This window comes from Pelophylax lessonae (assembly GCF_965119305.1).
Source record: "Pelophylax lessonae genome assembly, chromosome: 3".
Taxonomy (NCBI): Eukaryota; Metazoa; Chordata; class Amphibia; order Anura; family Ranidae; genus Pelophylax; species Pelophylax lessonae.
In genome coordinates, this window is record NC_138770.1 from 131870687 (window position 1) to 131888072 (window position 17386).

The 17386-nt window shown below is 47.5% G+C and overlaps 1 protein-coding gene across 1 annotated transcript in view; it reads left to right on the top strand.

The window, feature by feature from the left end:
* The window catches only part of SMC6 (structural maintenance of chromosomes 6), a 332391-nt gene that overhangs the window by 269583 nt on the left and 45422 nt on the right, over window positions 1-17386 (top strand). Inside the window, exon 24 of the mRNA XM_082248885.1 lies at window positions 5012-5117. Coding sequence (XP_082105011.1) covers window positions 5012-5117 — 106 coding nt within the window. The remainder of the gene's footprint in view (window positions 1-5011; window positions 5118-17386) is intronic.

The window sequence follows — 17386 nt, forward strand, 5'->3', positions numbered from 1 at the left end:
AGATGTGGACCTGTTCGCGTCTCGCCTCAACTACAAGGTGAAGAGGTTCGTGGCAAGGACGCTCGACCCTCGGGCAGACGCGTCGGACGCGTTAGTGGCCCCGTGGCATCAGTACAGGCTGATGTACGCGTTTCCACCGATTCAGTTGCTGTCCCGGTTCCTTCGCAGGTTACACTCGGAACGCAGCACGGTGATTCTTGTGGCACCGGACTGGCCTCGCCGGTCCTGGTACGCAGACCTCGTGAATCTGGCGGTCGACGCCCCCTGGCGTCTGCCTCTTCGGAACGATCTACTGTCTCAAGGACCGATTTACCATCCTGCTTTACAGTCGCTGGCTTTGACAGCCTGGCTGTTGAGACCGAGGTCCTGAAGGAGAAGGGTCTCTCTCCAGAGGTTGTTCATACCTTGATCAACGCGAGGAAGTCTTCCTCGGGAAAGGTTTATTACCGTACTTGGAAGGCCTATTTTGCCTGGTGTGAGTCCAGGGGGTTTTCACCCCGCACGTACTCGGTTTCCCGTGTGCTGTCTTTCCTTCAGACGGGTGTCGATCAGCGTTTGGCGCTGGCTACGATAAAGGGTCAGGTGTCTGCGCTGGCCGTTCTGTTTCAACGTCCCGTGGCTTCCAACTCCTTGGTTGGCACTTTTATTCAGGGTGTGCGGCATCTGGTTCCTCCTAGGAGGGATCCTTTGCCCCCTTGGGACTTGAATCTAGTCCTATCTGTGTTACAACGTGCTCCTTTTGAACAGATCAGGGAGATCTCGTTGTCTATGTTGTCCAAAAAGGTCGCCTTTTTGGTGGCGATCACTTCGGCTCGCAGAGTGTCGGAACTGGCGGCTTTGTCCTGCAAGTCTCCGTACCTGGTTGTTCATTTGGATAAGGTGGTCTTGCGACCTAATCCTTCTTTTCTGCCGAACCGAGTTTCGGAATTCCATCTTAACGAGGATATTGTTTTGCCTTCGTTGTGCACGAAGCCTAAACATCCAAAGGAGGTGAGATTGCATTCTCTGGATGTTGTTCGGGCGATTAGGGTTTACCTTTAATCGACTGAGTCTTTTCGAAAGACGGACTCCTTGTTTGTTCTTCCAGAGGGTCCTCGGAAGGGCATGGCGGCTTCCGCCTCTACCATTGCCAAATGGATCAGGCAGACCATTGAACAGGCCTATGCTTTGCAGGGGAAGGTTCCCCCTGTGCCTGTGAAGGCGCACTCTACTAGATCTCTGAGTACGTCTTGGGCCTGTCGTCATGGGGCTTCTGTAGCCCAGGTGTGTAAGGCGGCGACTTGGTCGACCGTACACACTTTCACAAAATTCTACAAAGTAGATGTTCAGGCATCGGCGGATGCTTCCTTTGGCCGCAAGGTTCTTAGTGCGGCTGTTCCCTAGGGTCCCTTGTTGGGGACTCCTGGCTGTTGGGATAAGTTTTGTATCCCCTGGTTTTTTGTCTTTTCCTGGGTTGTTGCTCCTGTTGAGCACTTATTTTTGCTGTTGCCCAGCTGGTTTCCTTCCTTTGGTAAGGTTCCTTTCTTTGATGTGGAGACTGCGTTGCCTTTCGGCGCGGATGCGTTTCCCACCCCTCATGTTTGCACTGCTTTGGGACGTCCCCATATGTGACGAATATGAAGAGGCGGCGACTGTCGGAGGACGTAAGAGAAAACGGAATTTTTGTAAAATCTTACCTGTAAAATTCCTTTCTCTGAGTCCTCCGACAGTCGCCGCCCCCGCCCCTCTTTTGGGGTTTGAATGTATACTCTACTGCTATTCCACTAAAACTGAGATATGGTTGCAGGAAGTAGGAGGGTATTGACTGAGGGGACCACCCCTTGAGGGTGGGATATGTTAAAGCTTTATTGTTAACATATTCTGTTGCCTAGCTACTCCTTCGGAGCAAAGTCTAATACCCCATATGTGACGAATATGAAGAGGCGGCGACTGTCGGAGGACTCAGAGAAAGGAATTTTACAGGTAAGATTTTACAAAAATTCCGTTTTATGACCAATATAAAAAAAAATAGGTGTACTGCGCTCTTAGAAAAATTGGACATAAGTTAACACGGGTGTGTCAAGTAAGTATAACCCCCGTGTGCAATTGATCTCAAACCAAATCGGATATTTGGCACAGACTTATCTTATAATTGACGGAATCGCATATGTTACGTTTTAGATCGTATATGACTAATCAAAGTGCGTGAGTGTAAGCATATAACTCAATATAAAAGTAATATAGAATAAATTAATTCATATAATCCAAAATTAAGAATCACATACGTAAAATCTTAAATCTAATAGTGCTGTGCTTAATAAAAAGTGCATATGTGCAATCCAGCTATATATGTGCAAACTTTCAAGTGTTTGTATAACAAATTAATATTTTGTGCAAATAAGCAAATTAAGTGCAATAAATTATTTAAAGTGCCAAAAATTTGTTCAAAATGGCATTACAGTAAATCATAATATACTATTCCAGTGTGTCACATATTCATTTTTTGTGCAAAAAAAGCCCATATAAAGTAATGTTTTGTGCAAAAACTCAATTCTTTAGCCGTGATTCCCAACTGTAGTGGAAATGCCTCCACCTACAGTATTGTGCTCCTACTTGTGCGTGCTCTTCAGTGAAACCATTCATATGTGTGCTAGCCTCTCACCTCTAGCCACATATGTCGGAGCATATGGGTATTAAAGATCAAAATTACCTCTGGTCCTTTTCCTGTCAGTAATATGGATGCCTCCAGCGGGATGGTTTCTCCTTATTATAGGTGGGGGGGTTGGACACTCCTGTATATTCCTTCCACTCCTTGTATATACCTCTCCCTTAAGCTCCGTAGTATAAGCAAAGAAGAGCCATCATGGTGTAGTATAGAAATCATATTTTATTGAAAAAAATATATCCACTCACATTTAAAACTGCAAGAATCAGTATTCCAGGTTGCGGTAACCGCCCAGGGTGGGTCATACAAGAACCGGAAGTGACGCAGCAGGACATGGATGGAGTGTCCACAGCGGTTACCTTAGCCTGGAATACTGATTCTTGCCGTTTTAAATGTGAGTGGATATATTTTGATGAAGGTAGTGGATGCTGTGCATTAGTGCACGCATTTGCTTTTACCTGTTGGCTGGAATTTCTGATCATACAATTTATTTAGTAGATCACTGACTGTCTTCATTTACAGTGCCTTGCAAAAGTATTCAACCCCCCACCCCAGCATTTTTCATCTTTTATTGCCTCACAACCTGGAATTAACATGGAATGTTTGAGGATTTGCATCATTTAATTTACGGAAACATGCCCACAGATGATGATTTTTTTTTTTTATTGTGAAGCAAACAAATAGCACAAAATAACAGAAAAAGTCAATGTGCATAACTGTTTACCCCCCTAAAGTCAATACTTTCTAGAGCCACCTTTTGCGGCAATCATAGCTCCAAGATGCTTTTGGATAAGTCTCTATGAGCTTGCCACATCTTACCACTAGGATTTTGCCCATTCCTCCTTGCAAAACTGCTCCAGCTCCTTCCAAGTTGGATGGTTTGCGCTTGTGAACAGCAATCTTTAAGTCTGACCACAGATTTTCTATTGGATTGAGGTCTGGACTTTGACTAGGCTAATCCTACACATTTACATGTTTCCCCTTAAACCACTCAAGTGTTGCTTTAGCAGTGTGTTTGGGGTCATTGTCCTGCTGGAAGGTGAATCTCCGTCTTAGCCTCAAATCACGCACAGAGTGGTAGAGGTTTTGCTTAAGAATATCCCTGTATTTAGCACCATCCATCTTTCCCTCAACTCTGACCAGTTTCCCAGTCCCGGCTGCTGAAAAAGACCCCCACAGCATGATGCTGCCATAATTTTTCACTGTGGGGATTGTGTTCTTTGGGTGATGTGTTGGGTTTGCGACAGACATAGCGTTTTCTTTGATGGCCGAAAAGTTCACTTTTAGTTTCATCAGACCAGAGCACCTTCCTCCCTACAATTTGAGATTCTCCTACGTGCCTTTTTGTAAACTAAAAACGTGCCATTTTGTTTTTTGCTGAAAGTAATGGCTTTCTTCTGGCCACTTTGCCATAAAGCCCAACTTTATGGAGCGTATGACTTATTGTCGTCCTAGGTACAGATACTCCAGTCTCTGCTGTGGAACTCTGCAGCTCCTCCAGGGTTACCTTAGGTTTCTGTGCTGCCTCTCTGATTAATGACCTCCTTGCCCGGGCCTTGAGTTTTGGTGGGCGGCGTCCCTTGGCAGGTTTGAGGTTGTGTCATGTTCTTTCCATTTGGTTATGATAGATTTGATGGTGCTCCTGGGGATCATCAAAATTTGGATATTTTTTTTTAAAACCTAACCCTGACTTGTACTTCTCAACAACATTGTCCCTTACTTGTTTGGAGAGTTCCTTGGTCTTCATGGCAGTGTTTGGTCAGTGGTGCCTCTTGCTTAGGTGTTGTATCCTCTGGGGCCTTTCAAAAAAGGTGTGTATATGTAATGACCGATCACGTGACACTTAGATTGCACACAGGTGGACATCATTTCACTAATTATGTGACTTCTGAAGGTAATTGGTTGCGCCAGAGCTTTTTATGGGCTTCATAACAAAGGGGGTGAATACATACGCTCGTGCCAATTTTCTGTTTTCTATTTCTAAAAAAATAGTTTTATGTATGTATTTTTCTCATTTCACTTCACCAACTTACACTATTGTGTTCTGATCCATCACATGAAATTCAGATTAACAAAACATTGAATTTAAGGCGGTAATGTAACAAAATAGGTAAAAAGTCAGGGGGGGGGTGAATACTTTTTCAAGGCACTGTATATCCTGGAATTAGTCACCTTTGGTTTGTTGTCATCTAATTTTAAATACATTGAAAACAGTGGGTTGCAAATGAGTTGAGGGAATAAATTAAGCAGTGGTATGAGTTGGGAGAAAAAGAACAAACCGAAATCTTACACTTTGTGCTAATGTAATAACCAAGGTCTTAATTCTAATATAACCGGCTTATTTTTTTCTCATTCTGTCTTGCACAGGTATCTCAGTTTGCGATGCAAGTTTTACTTTGACTCCTTACTCAACCAGCGGGGCTACTCTGGGAAAATCTCATTTGACCACAAGAATGAGACGCTCTCTATTACCGTAAGTACATTGTGAGGTGTGTGCAACAGGGCATACCATACTTGTCCTATAAAGCTGCTATTAACTTTTAGATTGTGGCTGTTATTCAATACCCACAAAAAATATAATAGCAAATTCAGCGAAAATAGCAATTCAGTTGTGGAGAGCAATAATACATGAACAGGCTTTACTTCAGTTATTCAGCAATTTCTCAGCAATCTTCTTGACCATTGGGTTATGCTGCCCCTTACAGGAGTAGGACACTAGGCAGGAAAAAGCTTTACCACGCCTATGGGGTAGTCCCAGGGGGTATACTCCCACTTCCTGCTATAGGATTTAAGTGTATTCTACCTAGTCAGGAGTAAGGAAATAGTTACTTGCTGGGATCTCTGGTCCTAGCATTTTTCTTTCTTAAATAGATTTTTTTTCCTTTATTATTTTCTGTTCCTGTGAGAACTACAATCGACTGCCAGACTGGGCGATGGACTGGATAGTCTAGATCCTTACGGTCTCCCCAGTCCGGCCAGCGAGCGTGTGCAGATCTCCGCTCTGCGCTAGGTTGGCCGCGACATAGCCTCACAGGACGGGGGGCTGGCCCGCGAGGACTCATACGACCTGGTCCAGGCTTGAGTCGCAACGTGCCTCCTGGCCGCAGCACCCCCCATTTCGCAGGAGAGGTGGTCTGCCTGGAACGATGCCCATCCGGTTCCATGGTATGGTGAGTAGTGTCCTCCCATTCCCTGGTGGCCTTCCGGGGTGGACCTGAGACGGTCGGACCCCGGGGTTCCCCTCCTTCCCACACAACGCCCCCACCATATGACGGGACCACACCCCATCTACCCACACCTAGCTCCCCCCCCCCGTTCCCCCCAGCTGGCGGTCATACCTGTCCAGATGCTTTTTGGGGGTGTAGAGCGGGCGATAGGGGCCGGGGGGGGGTCGCCGCCAAGCGGTCTGTCGGGGGGGGGATGTCCTGGTGGGGGATCCAGCCTCGGCCCCCCTTTACTGTAAGGACACCCCTTGGTGTCCCCTGTGGATCCCGGGAGCTGCGTGGAGCTGCCATTTTGCCATGGATGGCTAGCTGTGTATTCGGCGGCCATTTTTGTGTAGTCAAGTGGCCATTTTCTTGTAGTTTCCCATTGATTAGCAGGGCAGCCATGTTTTTGGAGCCTCGTGGGTGTTGACTGTGGCGGTGGACCTCTAGTGCTGAATCCTGGACTTCCTCTTTCCCTCTGTTCGCAGTATGGGTACAGCATCCAGCGCTCTGCGCTGACCAGGGATGGTGAGTTATTCTAAATGCCCCAAGGGATCTCCCTCTCTCTGCTAAAGCAGCGATTCAGCTGTGCTGGGACTTGTAGTGACGCTAGCGCGGGAGGGGGGGGTGTCATTAGCAGTGTTTTTTCTAAATTGCCTGTGTGGTTCCCTGGTCAACATGGAGTCCCTGGAGCAAATTTCACCCCCCAATCCTCTCTGAGGCGGCCCTTCTGGGTCCCAGTCCACCCTGTTTGCAATGGCAGCGGCTTTGGAGTCATTCGTGTCTAAGGTTGATTTGGTCCTACAAAACAGAACCAGCAAAAAGCCTCCACCGCCCTCACCTGTATCCTCTGTCTCCTCAGATTCTGAGTCTGATCTGGCCGCCATGGACACAAGTCACCCTGCTGGGTCTGCGTCCACGCACCCTGAGTGCTCTGATAGGGAGCATGATTCATCTTCCACTACAGCTGCGCATGAAAAAGTGCTAGTGGAGGTACTGGTTGTATCAGTGCGGGAAACTTTAAAAGTGGAGGATGCTGCTGCCCCGGAGGCACTGGTCAATGTCAGTACCCGAAAATCCTCAAAAGCGGCAAAAGGTTTACCTTTTCCCGCCTATTTTGCAAAATTGTCGCGAATCAGTGGGGTTTTTAAGTGTTTTGCTAGAAGGTACCCCTTTGAAGAGTCCCTGTTAAAAAAGTGGACGGTCCCACCTGTGGTGGATTCCCCAGTTTCCAGGCTGAACAAATCCAGGTTTTTTCCTTCCAACATGCATTAGTTCCCAGACCGCTTGCATGGTCTCTTTGGGGCGGTACAAGATTTTATACTGCAAAGAGTGATTGTACTGGTTCCAAACTCTGAACGTTTTTGTGGTTTTTATTCAAACCGGTTTACAGTTCCCAGGAAGGAAGGCAAAATTCGTCCAATCCTGGATCTCAAATCCCTGAACTGCTTTGTGCGGGTACAGAAGTTCCGGATGGAGTCGATCTGTTCGGTAGTGGCATCCCTTCATCAAGGGTATCTTCTGGTCTCTATCGATATCAAGGACGCTTACCTCCATATTCCGATATGTGTCGGTCATCAGCACTTTCTCCGCTTTGCCGTGGGTGAGGAGCATTATAAATTCGTGGCTTTACCCTTTGGTCTTGCCTCAGCTCCTTGGGGGGTTCACAAAAGTGTTGGCCCCGGTGTTAGTATTGTTGCGACAGCGGGGGATTGCGATGCTGGTGTACCTGGGTGATCTTTTTCTGCTCCTGCTCTACAGGACAACCCGGACATCGCTGTGCGGACTCTGCAGGAGTTCAGGTGGACTGACTCTGCCTCAGCCAGGGTGTTTCTTCTGCTTGACAAGCTCCAGGAGCTGCAGGGTACCATTCGACTTCTGATGTCCAGCGGTTGGTCGGCTCTCTGGACTTGCATGCGGGTACTGGGCTTGATGGTGTCTACCTTTGAGGCGGTTCCGTTTGCACAGTTCCATATGAGACCTCTTCAGAGAGAGAGAGATTCTTGCCAAGTGGGACAATAATCCACAGTCTCTGGACAATCTGATCCTATTGAGCCGGAATACAAGAATGTCCCTGATTTGGTGGCTTCTCTCTCTCCGGCTTTTCGACAGAGAAAATCCTTCCTTCCCCTGTACTGGACAGTGATCACCACAGATGCCAGCCTGTACAGATGGAGGTGTTTTGGGCACGGACTGTGCTCAGGGGGTGTACTCTAGAGGAGTCCAGACTACCGATCAATATACTGGAACTGCAGGCAATCAGATTTTGTCTGGCCCATTGGACCGTTCGTCTTCAGGGGTGTCTGGTACAGATTCAGTCCAACAATGCCACGGCCGTGGCATATGTCAATAATCAAGGGGGCACAAAAGGCACCATATCGGCTCTGGAAATAACCAGCATTCTAAGATGGGCAGAATTTTTCGTTTCAGCTCTCTGTGCTGTGCATATTCCAGGGGTGGATAATTTGCAGGCGGATTACCTCAGTTGACAGGCCTTGGACCAAGGAGAATGATCACTTCATCCGGAGGTGTTTCATCAGATCTGTCTCCAGTGGGGAACTCCTGAGGTGGACCTGTTGGCCTCTCGTCTTAACAGGAAGGTGCAGAGATTCCTGACAAGGTGTCAGGATCTTCTATCTGACGCCACAGACACACTGGTGGCTCATTGGGGGCAGTACCGTCTGATATACGCCTCTCAAACTTCTGCCGAGACTTCTGCGAAGGATCGAGGCAGAAGGTATTCCAGTCACCGTTGTGATCCCAGACTGGCCTCACCAGTCTTGGTACGCATTGGCGACTCCCTCTCAGGGAAGACCTTCTATCCTGCTTTACAGTCGCTGGCTTTAACGGCTTGGCCGTTGAAAGCCAGGTGCTGATAGGGGGTTGTCTGACTCGGGGATTCCCATATTGTTGAATGCTAGGAAATCTACCTCCTAGAAATAATTACCATCGTGCCTGAAAGTCGTATATTGCGTGGTGTGAGTCTCTGGGGGATTCTCCCCTTTCCTGTTCGCGGCTCGCATTTTGGTATTCCTCCAAAGAGGTGTAAAACAGCGCTTGGCCTTGGGTACCATCAAGGGCCAGGTTTCGGCCTTGGCAATTTTCTTTCAACGTCTTTTGGCTACGCTTTCCTTAGTTCGCACTTTTGTTCAGGGGGTTCACCACTTAGCTCCACCCGTGCGGTCTCCGTTGCTTTCGTGGGACCTTATTTCGCTACTGTCTGTACTTCATCGTGAGATTCCTCTGCTTACATTGTCCCAGGAGGTAGCCTTCTTGGTGGCAATTCATTCTGCACGCAGGTCGTCCGAGCTGGCAGCTTTGTCTTGTCGTTCACCCTATGTGGTGGTTCACAGAGATAAAGTGGTGCTTCGCCCTTGTCAGTCGTTTCTTCCTAAGGTTGTCTCTGGTTTCCATCTGAATGAAGACATTCTGTTGCCTTCTCTGTGTCCTAAGCATCCTAAGGAGATTGCCTTGCGTTCTCTGGATGTGGTTCGGGCGAGCAGAGTGTATCTGGCCGCAACTGAGTCGTTTAGGAAATCACAAATTTTTTGTCCTTACCGATGGACCTAGCAAGGGGTTGACCTGCGTCTGCCGCGACCATTTCCAGATGGATCAGACAGACGGTAGTGCAGGCCTATTCAATCAAGGGTCAGTTTCCTCCTTTCCCTGTTAAGGCGCATTCTACGCAGGTGCTTCGTGCCTCCCAGGCCTTCCGCCATCAGGCGTCAGTGATGCAGGTTTGCAAGGTCGTCTGTGCACCCTTTTACAAAATTCTACAATGTAGATGCTGCTTTTGGCCGCAAGGTTTTTGCAGGCTGCTGTTTGAGAGGACTTGGTCCTCTTTGAGGTTGTATTGTTTTTTCAGGTGAGCTCCAGTTGTTCCTGGTTGACCTCCATGTTACCTGGTTGGCTTGGTTTAGCCTTTGGGATTTTTTTCTCCTTTTGGGACGTCCCAATGGTCAAGAACATTCTGGAGCTTTGTCCGTCAATGAACAAAAGAGAAAATTTGGATTTGTGTCTTACTGTAAAATCCTTTTCATTGATGGACACAGCACCCACCCCTCTATTTAGTTGGGTTGTTTTTCTTCTGACACTGCTTGCAACAAAACTGAATGCCTATTGCAGGAAGTGGGAGTACACCCCTTGGGACTGCCCCATAGGCATGGTAAAGCTTTTTCCTGCCTAGTGTCCTACTCCTGTAGGGGGCAGCATGACCCAGTGATCTAGAAGATTCTGGAGCTGTGTCCGGCAATGAACATCCGAGAAAAGGATTTTACGGTAAGACAAAAATCCAATTTTTATTTATGTATTTATTCATCTGCTCATTATGGGGTATTTAAAGTGAATGCAGCTATAATCTGGGTGAAGATTCTCAACTCCATTGGCAAATCATCCTCATTGGTTCAAGTAAATTATTCTCTCATATTGCAAACTCATTAATGTGGTTGTAACCCTTAAGGTTGCATGTGCAGCTGTCCCGCCTAACTGCACAGATTGATAGCAGCAGAAGCCATTGACTGCCACTGCTGTCAATCAAATTCTGTGATAAGGGAGCCGGGGGTTGGGCGGATCCTCCCCGTCTGTGTCAATGGACGCAGACAAGGAAGCGAGCCCACACGAGTGCCCCCATAAGAAGTGGCTTTCTATGGGTTACTTCCTAAGGAGGAGGAGCAGGAAGTGCCGGCAGGGGACCCCAGAAGAGAAGGATTGGGTCTTGCTCTGTGCAAAACCATTAGGCTGGGTTCACTTATGCCACTCGGATGCAGCTCTGGGGTGGCTGCGGTCCGCACTGTAAAAGGGGCTTGTGCGTCTTTGGCTCTGTTTCAGGTTTGTATTCATGCAAAAATTCGGACCTGATTTGCACCTGAAACAGAGAACAGGGAGACACCCGACCTCCTGCTGAGAGCCGCAGCTAGTGTGAACCCAGCCTTGCACAGAGCAGGTAAGTATAACATGTTTGATATTTTAAAGGGAAAAAAAATGAACCTTTAATGTTACTTTAAAGATTACATTTTCCTATCATCTTTCTACTATAATAGCCTTGTTTTCGAACAGTATTTTATATGAAATTCTTTATGAAGAACATTTCAGGTAGGGCAGCTTCATAAATTTCTTGCTAGTTTTTTGATGAATGCCCAGCTGATTGGTAGGTAAATTTATAGAGCAGTAAAAACCAGAGCAGTGAATTTTTTAATGTAAACGATTGCCTGAAGTGGTTAATTTAGTGGAATTTGAAGGCAGTACCAGAAAAATAACATAAAGTGAGTGAACTGAAGCATAACACAATGGTCGTTGACTGCAGAGGAGAAGGAAGAGACCTATTTTTTTCTTTGTGTATGCCACTTTACAATGGCAGTAAAATCAATAAAATGCATACAAGATTAACGCAGATTAAGGAATCAAAATGGCAATCTAAAAACATAAATGGCTTTTATAGGTTTAAGGGTAAAACAGCTGTCAAATAAGATGGCAAGTGTCCATTTTAAGGCCTCTTTCCCCTCGGCGTTCATGGGGTTGTAAAAATCGCTGGTTGAGCCAGGGTTTTACTGCTCTTCTAAAACATACAGCTGGAGAGGGGGGAACTACACATGCTGCAATGCTTTATGTCAGGGCAAATTAAAAGCAGCTTTTCAAGCTGACAATCAGCACCACCTGTCAAACTCATCTATTTAGGTTAATAGGGCTGCTCCGCAACCACCAGCCAAATGTTTGGCTTGCGGTTGCAGCGAATTTGTTTAATTTTAAGTTGCCGTTCCACAAAGAAAAAAAAGGGGGGGGGAACCGGTATTGAGCAGGTGGCTGGATCTCCTTCTGAATACCTGAAAGCCGCTCCTTTAGCCTCCCTCTGAAAAAAGATCCACCATGGATTGCTTTTCGGAGACAGCTACAGTGTGAACTTAGCCTTATATTGTGTAAACTCTACATGTGTATGATTAGGGCACAGCTGCTATATAGTAAATGAAGTACCACTAGAGGTCCTCACAGTTTATGGAATGGAAGAATGGGTCCTGTGACTTGTTTGCCATTGAAGTATGTAATACACGGTAATCATAGGTCTGTATTATGGTCATTGGGACCTAAATTCTATCATAACATCTGTGTATAATTTTACATTTCAGTTTTCTTTTTTTTTTTTTTTTTACTTTCACTAAATCAGAATAGAGATGACTGTTAGGTAGTGTTTAATTTAAAGCTGAGTTCCAGAAAAATGCTAATTTCTGCAATTGTAATATTGTACTTGTAAGAACTGATATGTCAGCCAGGTTTTTTTCTATTTAAATCTCAACGACCACAATTGTGATCCAGTCTGGCCCTGCTTAATAGCAGAGTCATGTCCAGCATTATCCTGTAGCCGCTGATTAAGGAAATGTGCCAGAAAGAAATACGAGCCTGCTGACTGGACAGTAAGACGGCAACATTAAGCTGGGCATAGGCTGATCAGAATTCAGGGGCTTTAGTTCATTCACACACACGGACACATTCAGATACTAGCTAAATTTAGATCTATACGTGGTCTGCCCTGTTAGCAGGGCCGGTGCTAGGCTATTTTACGCCCTAGGCAAGACCAGCTACTTGCGCCCCCCCCCCCCCCCCAAAAGAAAAACGAAAGGGGTTAAAAACTCCTCTGTCATACCCAGCAACCCTGATCTGATGGTTCCTCCATGTCACACCCGGGGACCCTAATGTCACTCCTTGTCACACCCAGGGACTTTGATGTTTTTCCATGTCACACCCTTGGACCCCAATATTCCTCCATGTCATGCTGTCATGCCCACTGACCCTGATGTTCCTCCATGTAACACCCAGGGACCCCCGTGTTCCTCTATGTCATGATGTCCTACTCAGTGACCCCAATGTTCCTCTATGTCAGACCCTGATGTTTTTACATGTCACAGTTGGGGACCCTGATGTTCCTCCGTGTCACACCTGGGGACCCTGATGTTCCTCCGTGTCACACTTGGGGACCCCAATCCCCCATGGCACACCCAGGGACCCCAATTCCTCATGGCACACCTGTTGACCCCGAACTCCTGTTACACCCGGTGACCCCTATCCTCCATGTCACACCTGGTGACTCTGATTCCCCATGGCACACCACCTGGTGACCCCGATTCCCTTTCATACCAGGGATGCTCCATGTAACACCCGGGGACCCCGATCCCCTGTTCTGGGGACACTAACTGGGCGGTATGAATAGAGTGGCCCCCACTCTGCCCTCCTTCACAGTGATCCTGCTGATTCCTTCTCCCAGGACGCTTTTCTCCTGGACCACAGTGCTCACCACAGTTCCAACCGGCTCCTGGTGGAGGGAAAAGCAGCAGTCAGAGAGCTCTGCATGTCCTTCATCACCAACCTCCTCAGACTATTGCGGTGCCTCGTCGCTTCTGCCCCAGTAAAGGTTCCGCTCTGCAGTGCCGAGCTCCGGCTCAGGTTCAGCTCTCCTCCGCTCCCTGCTTAATACCTACCCAGTTAAATGAATGGCTGCCTACCAGCTCAGTGCAGAGAGTCACTTCCTGCCTGGGGTTAAGGCCGTTCAGCTCCAGCTGAAGAGGATCATCATGCAGGCAGCACTCTGGTGGGCTCCATTCCTGCCTCTTGGGGCCCCTCCAACAGTGGTGGAAAGCCAGGGCCTGATAGTTCCGCCATGGCCCAAGACACCTGGCATCTTTCTCTGTCCCTTCTTCCTCCCCTACCGCCACCTCTCCCCTCAGCTCACAATAATCATTCATAATGGAGAGCGAGTGCCGACTCCTGGCTGCGCCCCTAGGTGGCAATGCGCCCTAGGCGGCTGCCTAGTTTGCCTAGTGGAAGCACCGGCCCTGATCGTTAGACCAACTTCTGTCAAACAGACACGCTTGAAAACTGTTGTCAATCAGGAGAGCCAGCTGTCAGAATACAATGTCCCAGTAATTGGGGGCGGAGAGTAACTGTTTGGGATTTTTTTTTTCCCATCAACCCATTGGCTGAACTAAAAAAAACTTACTGTCTGTGACCAGATTAAGATTGAGACCATCTCTCTGCCTTCTGTTTCTGTCATACATGTGGATGCAGAAGAATCTGTTGGTGCCTGTTGGTCACATCCCAGCCACTGTTCAGGTGTTAACACTGCTGTAAGGTCAAAAGGTCTACATAATTTACCAATAAAGTTGAGTCACAGCTTAAAGTCAACTTATACTCGTTTTTAGCGTGGAATATGTAACATGTTCCCAATGCAGCAGCAGCTGCCCGATTCCCACCCCCTCCCTGTGACAACAGAAGTTCCCCGTACTAGCTGTTAGTTTTTTAAATTAGTGCGGCCGTGCGGGGCTCCGCCCAAACGGCCACATTATTAATTTATACAGCTCTGTGTGTGCATGAACTACAGCCCCACGACATCCTTTGAGGCTATCAGTTTGTAGTTCTCAATGAACTCAGCGTTGTGGTAGTTCATTGATACTTCTCATGAGTGTATCTGCTTGCCTGTGCGGGTACACAGAAATACTGACAAATCTGAAGGAGACCTGCATGGCATCAATGATTTGCTGATGGCTGGCGCAATGCTTTGCACGCTACAAAAAAACATTTTTTCTTACCTGCACTATTTTTTTGTTAAAAGGTGAACTTATCCTTTAAAGAGAAGGAACCTTTTTTTTCTCCAGTTTATATGGCAACAGGTACACATAGGTGTAAAGGAACCATAGGGGGTCAAGTACTGGACAGCGCATGAAAGCTGTTTGTCACAACAAAAGTAGGAGAAAGTTTCAGTTGTTTTTGGCCAGTAATTTAATTAGCTTCTCCTTTAAAAAAGAAAAAAAAAAAAAAACTAGGGTTCATTTTTAATTAGAAAGGTAACATGTTAGTGTGATATAGCAGATAAATGTTAACACCTACAAACATTCAGATATACTGGCATCTTGTTTTCCTGCCTATTTGTGTTTCATTTCCATATGTGTCAGCTGGTGAAATTTCCCCTTGCTTACCGACAGTTGTTTAGTATTGGCTGGAGGAGTCTTTTGACCTGAGAATGGTGGAATTGGTGAGAATTTCTTGTTTAACTACTTGCCAATTCTGACATTTCTCTTATACTTGTATAAATCTGCATTTTTTTTTTTTTTTTTTTTGCTAGACAATTACTTGGAACCCCCAAATATTATATATTTTTTAAGCAGAGGCCTTTTTTTTTTTTTTTTTTTTTAACCACTTAAGCCCCGGAAGATTTTACCCCCTTCCTGACCAGGGGGTATTTTGCGATTCGGCACTGCGTGACTTTAACAGACAATTGCGCGGTCGTGCAACGCTGTACCTAAACAAATTTTACGTCCTTTTTTTCCCACAAACAGAGCTTTCTTTTGGTGGTATTTGATCACCTGTGCAATTTTTTGATCATGCGCTATAAACAAAAAAAAGCGTCAATTTTGCAAAAATAACAATATTTCTCTGTCGCTCATTGACAGACGCAGTCCTCTTTGATTAATATCAGTAGGGTTATACTGCCCCCTACAGGAGTAGGACACTAGGCAGGAAAAACGTTCTGGCCACACCTTAGGGGCAGTCCCAGAGGGTATATCCTCTCTCTCCCTGCTAAGGATGTCAGTTTTATTCTGCCTAGTCAGGAGTAAGGACCTAAGTTCCTTGCTGGGATCTCCGGTCCTGGCAGGCTTTTTTAGATAAAACTTTTTTAGTTAGTTTTTTCTCTCCAGTTTTTTTGTTCCTGTGAGATCTTCAAGCAATTATGCTGGAGCTGGGCGACGGGCTGGATGTTGAGATCCAGTGGTCACCCCAGCCGGCCTACGAGCGCATGCAGGCCCTAGCTCCACGCTGGGTCGGCCGCGACATAGTCCCATTGGACGGGGACTGGCCCTGCGAGTTAAACGTCTCGCCAGGTCGCCTACGACCAGTCAGAAACTGAGTCACGGCGTCCGTATTGGTCGACAGCCCCCCCACCTCGGTGGAGAGGGGTTCTGTTAGGAGTGGGTGCCCGCCTGTTCCGGTATGGTGAGTAGAATGTTCCCCCTCCCCCCTGTCGGGTTTTGGGAATAGATGCGGGCCCTTCTGTGGATGGTCGGACCCTCATGATCCCGGGTCCCCTCTATCCTGTGACACACTCCACATATCTCCCTACTTGCAGGTATACCACTCCCAGGAGGCTTGGTTTGGGAGCTGACTATCTACATAAGTCACTGCAAGGAGCCTGCATTATAAAAGGAAGGAGCCATGACTGAGCTCAGTCAGGGATGGACAGGGCGCCGCTGGCGTTACTGTTTGGAAATAGCCATGCAGAGGGGTGATACGGTCAAGCACCTACCTATTGAATAGCAATGCAGGCCGCACGGACCGCCAGCCTTCCACAGGCCGCACGGACCGACATCCCTCCGCAGGCCGCACGATTCTTCTGCAAGCCGCCATCCTTCCGCAGGCTGCACGGACCGCCATACCTCCGCAGGCTGCACGGACCGCCATACCTCCGCAGGCTGCACGGACCGCCATACCTCCGCAGGCTGCACGGACCGCCATCCTTCCGCAGGCCGCGCGGGGCCGCCATTTTGGCGTAGCCTAATGTCTCCTACATGGGGGCGGCCATCTTGGAGACACCCAGCTACCTCGTGGAGTAGCGGTGGGAGTGCTGGAAGGCGTGTAAAGGGGCGGGGCCGCCTCCTTTACCCGGGTAAATCGATTCACAAGACTTCCTGTTCTGTAAGGACAGCGCTGAGAGCAGTTCGGTAGAAGCTTCTGTGCATCAGGTGGTGAGCCCTTGGGGTCTCTCTCTCTCTCTCTGTGGGGGTCCGAAGCAGGTGTCACTGAGGGGCGCTGTTGCGCTGGGGGATTACACAAAAAAAAAAAAAGGTTTTTCTTTTGCAATCCTTGGTTGCTGGCAAGTGTTCCTGGATTTATCATGGAACCTGCTACACATGTATCCCCACCTGATCCCCTCAAGGTGGCCGCAGGACCCTCCAGTTCCCCACTTACTATTGATGCATTGTCAGCGGTTTTGGAGTCTTTTGTATCCCGGGTGGAGGTGGCCTGTCAGGGACGGGGCGCAAAGAAGCGACCCCCGCCTACCCCTATTTCATCTGACACTTCAGATACAGATTCTGAGCCTGTCGCAGCAGCTGCAGGTCCCTCTTCTGGGGCTAGTGTCTCATATCCCGTCTACTGGGATAGTGAGGAAGACATTTCTCCCTCCGCTATAGCGCAGGATGAAGCATTGGTAGATGCACTTATTGTGTCTGTGCGGGAAACTTTAAGACTTGAGCTTATACCTACGGAAGCAGTTGATACTGAAATTGCTTTTGGTACTCGCAAGCCTACCAAGATGGCAAAGGTGTTTCCTTTGCCCAAATGTTTTCAAGATATAATTAAGGAAGAATGGGTCCGTCCAAAACGAGCCCCTGGTATTTCCAAACGGATTGCTAGACGCTATCCATTTGAAGAATCTCTCCTTAATAAATGGACGGTACCACCCTTGGTGGATTCGCCGATTTCTAGATTAAATAAAGCTACGGTTATCCTGGTGGCGGACGCTCCGTCTTTTCGGGATCCGGTAGACCGTAAAGCG